Source organism: Crocodylus porosus, unplaced genomic scaffold (assembly GCF_001723895.1).
Source record: "Crocodylus porosus isolate Cpor-Errol unplaced genomic scaffold, CroPor_comp1, whole genome shotgun sequence".
Taxonomy (NCBI): domain Eukaryota; kingdom Metazoa; phylum Chordata; order Crocodylia; family Crocodylidae; genus Crocodylus; species Crocodylus porosus.
Genome location: NW_017728913.1, coordinates 2,517,626 through 2,526,817, shown reverse-complemented (window position 1 = coordinate 2,526,817; position 9,192 = coordinate 2,517,626). Strand labels below are relative to the sequence as shown.

At 40.8% G+C, this 9,192-nt stretch overlaps 1 protein-coding gene across 1 annotated transcript in view; it reads right to left on the bottom strand.

Moving 5' to 3' along the window:
• Positions 1-2,357: 2,357 nt before the first annotated feature.
• The window catches only part of RAB33B (RAB33B, member RAS oncogene family), a 14,264-nt gene continuing 7,429 nt past the window's right edge, over positions 2,358-9,192 (bottom strand). The window contains exon 2 of the mRNA XM_019534365.1: positions 2,358-5,525. Coding sequence (XP_019389910.1) covers positions 5,082-5,525 — 444 coding nt within the window. The 3' untranslated portion in view covers positions 2,358-5,081. The remainder of the gene's footprint in view (positions 5,526-9,192) is intronic.

Below are 9,192 nucleotides of genomic sequence, written 5' to 3'. Positions count from 1 at the left end.
ACGTTTCAGGTAGCAAAATCCACTGTGAGATAACGACGCCATCAGGGCTGGGAGCTATGTTATGCTCGTAATAGTCTCCCCTATCACTTTATATACATAGAAACAAAAAGCCTAACAAATTATACCAAATAATCAGCAAGGATCCTGATTTTCCCTATTAAAAAAATCCCAAATTATCTAGTAAGACCACCCAAATCTGTTTTTCCACAAATAAAATGAAACACTACTAACAAACCTATTTGGAAGCTTACCAGTGCCTCAATCATAATAAAATAAATTCTAAATACCTATATATTTTGGCACTTAATTTTGGTTTCCCCCCGCCCCCTTTGCTCACCAGGATGCGGGTCCAGTTGCGGCTGTCCCCATTGCTGCTTTGTGGTGCTGAGCAGCCCTGATATGTCAGTGCCCCTCACTCCCGTCACAGCCCTCCCACCAGCCCTGCCAGTGCCCCTCATTTGCAGCTTCTTGCCCCCTGCCCCCAGTGTGTGAGCAAGGGAGTGGGTGTGTGGGGAAAAGGGGCACCGGCATAGGGTTGCAGCTGGGCTGGGCCAGCTCTGGGCAGGAGCTCCCTCATAGCTGCCAAGGTGAGGCACTGCATCGGCATGGAACTGTGCCCCTGGTGCCGCTGGGCAGGCAGGGGGTGCCTCATCTTGGTAGTCATGGTGGCTTCACCCTCCCTCTTGTGCTGGGCCCTGCCCACTGGGCAGCAGAGTTGGCTCCTGCCTGGAGCTGGTCCAGCCTGGCTGCAGCCCACTACCCTGCTCTGGGCTCAGAAATGTGGGGGAGAACATGCCCCTTCCCACATCCCCTCCACTATGCTGCCTGTGCTCTCCTACCTCCTGTCATGTAGTCTGTGCTCCCCTGTCCCACCCCATAGGTTTACCTGGAGGGAGATGGTCTCCACGCATGGCAGCCAGGCTGTGGCATGTGTGCATGCACACATGCACGTAGTGCCCCCCCTGCATCCTACTCCTTCCACCCCAAGCAGCCCCTTGCAGGCTGGAACTCTGCCAGCCTACAAAGGGAAACCTGCTGTTTCCCAAGCTTTTCTCCTTTAAAAAGGACAAAAACTGTGTTTTTTCATGGCAAGCAGAAAACTTGGATCCCTTTAAATCAGATTGTTTCAGTTAGCTCCTGCCCCTAAGATATTCTCCAGTCTGGGAAGTTTAAGAGTTAATTGCAACTGAAAAAGGACCCAGACCTTTCTAATTCAAAAACACCACTGATTCTGTCTTATACCCTCTGTTGGCATAGCAATTTATAGATTAATCTTTGGGGAAAGGTGGGGACTATAACATTTGGAAAGTTTGTATTTTTTGAAGGTACCAGCCCAGAGCAAGACAGACCAAAAGTTAACAATGTGATTTAAGACTACCCAAAGAAAAACAGATGCATCAGAAGGAAAAGAACAGAGCATATATAGTTTTTTTGCCAGTCTCCTCCCTCACTCATTTCCAGAAACGGAATCAATATTTTGCTCAGTGAAAGTAATTCACATTTGTCCCAGCACATAAAAGTCTGATAGCCTTCCAGCTGCATTATGAATTATAAATGATGCCACAATAGGCCCCTTTTACCATCCCCTCCTTTCCATTTTTTAAGGGGGTGGAATCGATGAATCTGTGGTCCTCAGCATTTCAGGCATGTTTTCAGATGCAAATGGTTTCATTCTCTCGATACAAGGAATTTGCCCCTCTTTACTGGCAGCAAGACTAGCATGGCTCCAAAATAAAATAAAATCTAGAAATGGAACAAACCCCTCGGTGGAGGGTGGAAAAGGCAGAGGAGTGATGGGCACAGCTGCTACACACAGCACCAAACGTAAGATCTGAGAGTCTTGCCTAGTAGGAGGCCATGAACGTTATTAAAAGCAGGACTCCCTCTGCTGGGCTCCAAAGTTCTATCCCTCAAAAAAGGCAAAAGAAAAAAAAAGAAAAAGCTTTGAACACTGCTTTAAGAACTGTTCCAGGTCCAGGCTGCAGGTGTGGTAGCATGCCAAAGTAGGTCTTCTGGGTATGTTTAGCTGACAACAGAGGGTCAAAGAGATAAAATAATGGTAGTAAATTATCTTGCTTTAATTCTGTTGTTCTTCTTCATGGTCTCTTCAAAACTGCTGCAAACTATGGGGAAAGGTGGGCCCCTATTGGAGTTTTCAGCAACACTTAAAGCACCTGGAACAGCCCACTCTAGAAGGGAGCAGGGGATAGTTGTCTACATGACAATTTTATGACAGGGAATTTGAGCATCTAGATAAGTGAAGACTATGGATTATTTTCTTTACTTGAGGATCATACACCATTTTTTGTAAATTCCACCAAGAAAGAACCCACAAAACACAAGTGAAAACAAGGGAATATTATTTGTGGCAAAGCCAGTTTATTAGGCTTCTGGGATTGTGTCACATAGTATTGTTTTAAACAGATACAAAATTACCGGACTTGAATTTTGACAGGGTGAAAATACATATACAAAATATTCAGTATCTTTGACATAAGACTGAGTGTAGGACATTACTACTAAAAGCCAGGAAGCATACTGGTTCCTGAATTAATGTTCAGTGATCATCGTCATTGTGGCAGAACTAATAAAACATGCTTGGTGCTGAAGGCAAGATTACATAGCTAAACTTTATTTCACGTGATTTGATGACACGGGGCCCTTATATACAAGTTGTAAATTTTACTTAAACAAAATTTAGCAGATTCCCAGGTGGCTGTAATAGAGTTTAACATTTATATTATATCTACTAAATTTATTTCCTTATGTCAACCCCTACCCTGACTGACTTTAATTCTGCCTTCTGTTTTTATTCTAAAAAATAAAAAGTTAAGATTAGAAAGCTTGTTGAAATACTTGAATACTATACAAACACTTAAGATTAATCCTTTTTTAAAAGTATAAGGACATGAGTGAAAAAAACCGTCCAAGAGGACTGTAAACCATACTTATTTGTAATATTATACAAATAAATTTAAGAACAATCCCTTTTTAAAAAAATCTTTAAGGACACTACTGTTAAAAAGCTGATTGTTCTAAGAAGGCTTGTAAACCAAATTCTAGTTGTTTAATGTTTAAAGCAGACAAATTTCCCTTTTTCAAATGTTGCATAAACAAAATTAACATTATAGTTGTTATAGCAGCTTTACAAAAGTTACTGTATATCTTATATTTAAAGCAAATTAAAAAAATTTAAAATTCTTCATTCTAATTCTGATTAGTCAAAATTGATTGATCTGTCTAAATCTAGAATGTAACATGAGAGAAAGAATTACATTATTATCCTTCATAGTTTGGTTAATACAATTACCTTGCTTCTGCACTTAAATTATCTTAACATAACTTGCCATGGTGGCAGTTTATAAAGTGATCATTGTAATAGTTTCAGTCAGCATTATGCATGACATATAAAGCAGCGCTCTCCATTTTTTACTTAATTTTCTTCGAACATTTAATGTTCCATCAAAACAGTTTGATCAGTCCACATGAATGAAGTCATATGCTGAATTCTATGGCTTGCATTCCCTTTTGATGTTACCATATGATTACGTGCAACTCAGCATGCTTTTCAATAAGAAATACAATCTCCAAACAAAAAACTGGAATGAAGAGATTGCAATACATTTACAGTATCTGGCAAACCCAAGTGAAGAAGGTTCTAAAACACATTTTTGCATAGTTCACCTTACCTATGCTAAGAAATCAATCAAGGTGACCACTTACACAGACTGCAGCCTGCAAACAGTTGAGACAGACCTGTTTGGGGATGGACAGAATGATGTACTAAATCTTCCCCATATTTAACGTACACTATAGAAATTTAAACGCATTTTAAAGAAGCCTGAGATTCTCTAAACTTTAAAGAGACTGTATTATTCTTCTTCACACGTGTAGACAGGAACTAACCTTCAGCTATTCTAGAAGTTCATAGGCAAATTCAGTTGCACAGCCTTCAATCCCATTCAGAACAGCAGCCTTCAATCCCATTTTGATGGAGACCTGTATATGCCATTACATTATAGTGGCTATGACATTTTCAACAAATAAGGCACAGGCTCATATCTGGCAAATGGCCACCAAGACTAGTATTTTCCCACCAAGTGTTTGAGTCCCAAAAATGCATCCTCTCTTCATACAATTTATTTTTTCAGACCATTTAAAAAACAATCCCCTCCTCCCCTGCCAGAAAGTCAATATTTACCTCTGCCAACTTTGCTCACGTTTTAATCTACTGGACTGTGTTTACTTACCCTGGGACAGAATTCAAATACAAAATATAGCCTCAATAAGATCCTATTCCCCAATAGGATCTTAAATAGTTTTAGTTCTTAGAAGTTGGGGTGGGATATTAGGCCCCTGAGTTTTCCATAAAACCCCACCCCAGTCTTTTATACAAACTATCTTCTATAAGATGAAAAGCAGAGGAAATGTGCAAACCTCAAAAAACAAAAATTAATGAAGGTTTAGCTTTAAATAACTGTGCAGGGAAGACCAGGACAGTTTGTGAATTCTCTCCCCCTTGCTCAATATAAAAATACATGGTTTAATGTGAAATGACAGACCATTAAGGTCAGTGCCATGTGGGCATTCTGTACTGACCCTTTCCCTCTTTTCTCAGCAGGCAGTTGTGTATGTAGATGTTTAGAAATGCAGCCAGAACAACTTCCACTATTACCCCAGATGCTCAACACTTATTCTCTGTCTCTTGGCCTAAGGGAGCAGGTCTTCCCATGTTATCCTACTGAGATACAAGCCAAGGTAGTATCAGTAAATTGGGATATATATATTACCTTACCACAACTGATGAAAATGATCTCAAGCAGCAAGTGACTTTGAGTGGGCTCACTCGATCTAAACTTCACTTGAAAGTCTTTTCTCCTGTATGTGTACAATCAAAATTCAGTAATTCAGACAGTACAGTAATTACAAAGTGCAAAGAGATAAGTAGGGCACACAGATACAAGAAAAAACACATTAAAGTGCCAAAGAGATCTAATTGCTACTAGTACCTGGAACTTTACCAAGGTAATTTTAAAGCATCTGCAAATACAACGAGGTGGTGACTGCATAAATACTGTGATCTAACACCAGCAGGTCATGGCAGGTTTTGGTTCAGGTTTTAAGTGCATCTCACCACTACCTGGGGGTTGACTAAGCATCAATGGCTTGTGGCTCTTGAGCTTGTGAGCCAGTGTCATAAATATGGCCTCCACATGGTCATTGTCATTGGGACTTTTAGCAGAGGTTTCAAACAGGGGCATACTGTGAGTATCAGCAAACTTCTGGGCCAAGTCCGTAGGCACCTGAATAGCATTTCTCAGGTCACATTTATTTCCGACAAGAATCCGTGGTATATCATTGGCAAGCAAGTGCTGTTTGCATTCCTCTATCCATGATGGCAGACTTTGAAAACTGGCAAGGTTTGTCATATCATACACAAACACAACAGCGTGTACATTCCTGTAGTAGTGCTGCACCATGCTCTTTCTGAATCGCTCCTGTCCCGCTGTATCCCACAGCTGGATCTGAAATGGGAAAAGGAACAAAAACAGAACAAAAGTAGAACTGGTTTTGATTCATGCTGGAAAATGATGCAAACCATTCCTAACTATGAAAATCATATAGATCTCCTCTGAATTAATCATATTCTGAGGTTTGGTTCAAAAGCTACAGAATTTTGCCTGAATTTTAGAAGGTTACAAAATGTTATGTGAATATTTTCCTTGCACAGCCATCTGCTCCTTATTAAAAATACCAAGAAATTACCGTGTGGCATTCAGCTTGATCACCAATACAGATTTCTGAAAGAGTTTATTGATGCTGATATTTTGTAAAAGCTGACACAAAAGGATACTGAAGTCTGTGGCAAAAAGGCTTTACTTGAACAAGTAGCAAATGAATGTATATCAGCACATATTTGTTATTTTGCTGAAGAGGATTTTTGAATTAATATCATCTTACTGAGAGTGGCAGTTTTACCATAGAATTAGATATCTGTTGGGTCCAGGAACATTAACTTTGATTCCCTCTCACTCCATATGAAACGTTTACTTAAAGCAGAATCTCATTTCCAAGAACCTGAACTTACCCTAATGCTCATTTTCAAAGAGCACCCAGGAGAACTAGGGACTTCAAAGTGAAGGTTCATAAATCTGAGTTATCCAACTAACCTAGATTAGCTATATAGTTTAACAAGTTACCTACCTATCTTCAGCCCTAGTTAGTTGAGAAACTGAACTTGTAAAGTCCCTACCATGCGTGGGTTGAAAGATGACTTCCTAATGGTCCACAATGGACCAATTTTGGGTAAAACATCAAAAAATAAAGTCTTCTCCCTTTGGCATTTGCAGGGAAAAATCTGAAGAAAAAGATATTTCTTTTAATGAAGTGATTTTTTCCCCCAAACTCAGAATACATGGAATTTTACATGCATTATGAACTGGATTTACCTTATCGATTTGCTTATACACTTCTGTTCCAGCAAGATATGTGACAACAGTTTATGAATTACTTCAATCCCTATATATTTTCCTCTGCCCCACAGTATTCTCATGTTGGCCACAGGTTTTAGACATTTAGATCAACTATTTCTGTAAATCTGGCTTGTACAATGAATTGTATAAGGAACTAAGATTTACACAATTACCAAGAAAATCTGAACTGTATAGTTGTCCTATGCATCAGGATTATGCCTCTTTAAAAGGAGAAAAACTTGGGAAACAGCAGGTTCCCCTTTCAGGCTGGCAGAGTTCCAGCACCCAAGGAGCTTCTTGGGGCTGCAGGGAAAAGGAGAATAGCAATCAAAGTAGGGGTGCCATGTGTATGTGTGTGCACAAACACGTATGCAGCAGCCAGGCAGCATGGGGAACAACTCCCACAGCTCCCTACAGGTACGTCTATAGGGGCAGGGGTGGGGCTGTGGCACAGGCCATGCAGGGAAGAGAAGTAGACACTACGGGGGCATTGGGTGGGGAAAGGAGCACAGGCAATGGGGCACAGGGAGCATATTCCCTCCGAGATTTCTGTGCCCAGAGCAGGACATGGGGTTGCAGCAGGGCCAGACCCAGCTCCAGAGGAGGCACCTCTGTGGCCCAGCGTGCGGGAGGGAGCGTCATACCACCATGGCTGCCAAAGTGAGATGTGGTGGCATGGATTTGTGCCCCTCCTCCTGCTGCTGCCAGGCAGTGCTTTACCTTGGGGGCCATGGCATCAACTTCTGATATTAACAGGGACTGATTATTTTACCTATAGGAGCAGTTACTTAAAAACATGCTCTACAGTGACCTAACCGTTGTGTGTGACATTAGTATAAATAGAAAGAATCAGAGAAACATTGTTTTGCTATTTTGTAATATGTTAATGAAAGCTTAAATGGAAAAAAAAAAAAAAAAAAAATCAGATGCTTTATTTTTAAACCTTGTTTGTTTTGTTCATGCATTTCGTAGTATTTCTACAGGTTTATTTTCCATTGTCAGATGCCTTTCACACAGCAACAAGAAAAAGAAGCATATTTTACAAGACAGAAAAACACAACTGTAAAGCCATAAAAAAAACATTGGTATTAAGATGAATACAAATTAAGAGCAGGCACAGAACTCCATATTATTACCATTTTTTAAATTGGCTGCGTTTATTTGCATCCCTTGAAGCAGCCCTAGTTTGCATATTTCCTTTATAGAGACGTTTATAACATGATTTTCCGAATAAAAGGGCTGTCCAGGATTTTATTGCTTTAAGTGGCTAAAGATTTCTGACTTTTGCTCTCACAAAGCTATGTGTAGCACTTAGACTAACTCGTACATTATTAGCAACAACAGACTGATCTATAGTTTTCTTTATTTAAAATCCAACACAACTCCATCTTTTTTTAGTTGGAAACTACTGAGAAGGAGGATCTTGATACAATAGTTAATCTTAGTATGACTATGAGACATCCCTGTGAGGCAGCCTTGAGAAAGGCAAATACTGTCAGGCAAAATCTCTCCAGCAAAGAAAAGGAAATATTCATGTCATTATACATGCCAGTGGTGAGACGCACTTTGGGATACTAAGTACAATCATAATCACTCATGTTCCAGGAAAATGAACTTGGAGTAGAACAAAGAAAGGCTAGGAGGATGATCAGGGGAAACAGAAAGCCTGTTGTACACAAGAAGAGACTAAAATGGATTGCCCTTCCAGCAAAGTGAAGACCAAGAAAACACGATTGCTGTCTATAAATAAATCCATGAGTAAACACCAGGGAAGAAGAAAATCTATGCTGGGATAAGAACATAAAATGGTCACAAAAAAATATACGTGGAAATCAGAAGAAGCTTCCTATCTATCTGAGAACTGAGGCTGTAGAACAGTCTTCCAACTGGAGCCAGAGGGACAAAATATCTAACTACTTTTTATAAAGGGACAGAATATAGTGCCTGTGATATCAAGGGGGCTGGACTTAAAGACCCAAGACATTCCTTTTGGTCCCATGATCCCAAAACATGCTTGGGGAAGAACCTCCCTCCAAAAAGGTTTATGGAGAATATTCTTCTACTCAGAATAAAAAGAGATTAAATAGGTACCGAAAGGGCTAAAATTAGGTCCTCCTGGGTAGAGCATAACCTTACAAAACGCTACTAAAATCCTAGGTTTAAAAAGAATGATGTATTTATTTGACTAACTGCAGAACTAGAAGACATACTTCCCCTTAAAAAAGGAAGAACTGTAAAAGCCAAACCTCAAAAAGTGGTAAACACAGTTTCATAGTTGGTAGGGTCAGAAGGGACCTGAGCAGATCATCAAATCCGACCCCCTGCCATGGCAGGAAAGAGTACTGGAGTCAAACGACCCCAGCAAGGTGATGGTCAAGCCTTGTCTTAAAAACCCCCAGGGTAGGAGCCAGCACCACTTCGCTTGGAAGTTGGTTCCAGATCCTAGCCGCCCTGACCGGGAAGTAGCGCCTCCTGATGTCTAATCTGAATTTACTCTCTGCCAGCTTGTGACCATTATTTCTAGTCACTGCTGGTAGTGCTCGGGGGAACAGGGACTCCCCCAATGCCTGCTGGTCCCCTCTGACTAGTTTGTAATAGGCCACTAGATCCCCCCTCAGCCCTCAGGCTGAACAGGTTCAGGTCCCATAGCCTTTCCTCGTGGGGCCTGCCCTGCTGCCCCCTGATCATGCGAGTGGCCCTCCTCTGGACCCTCTCCATG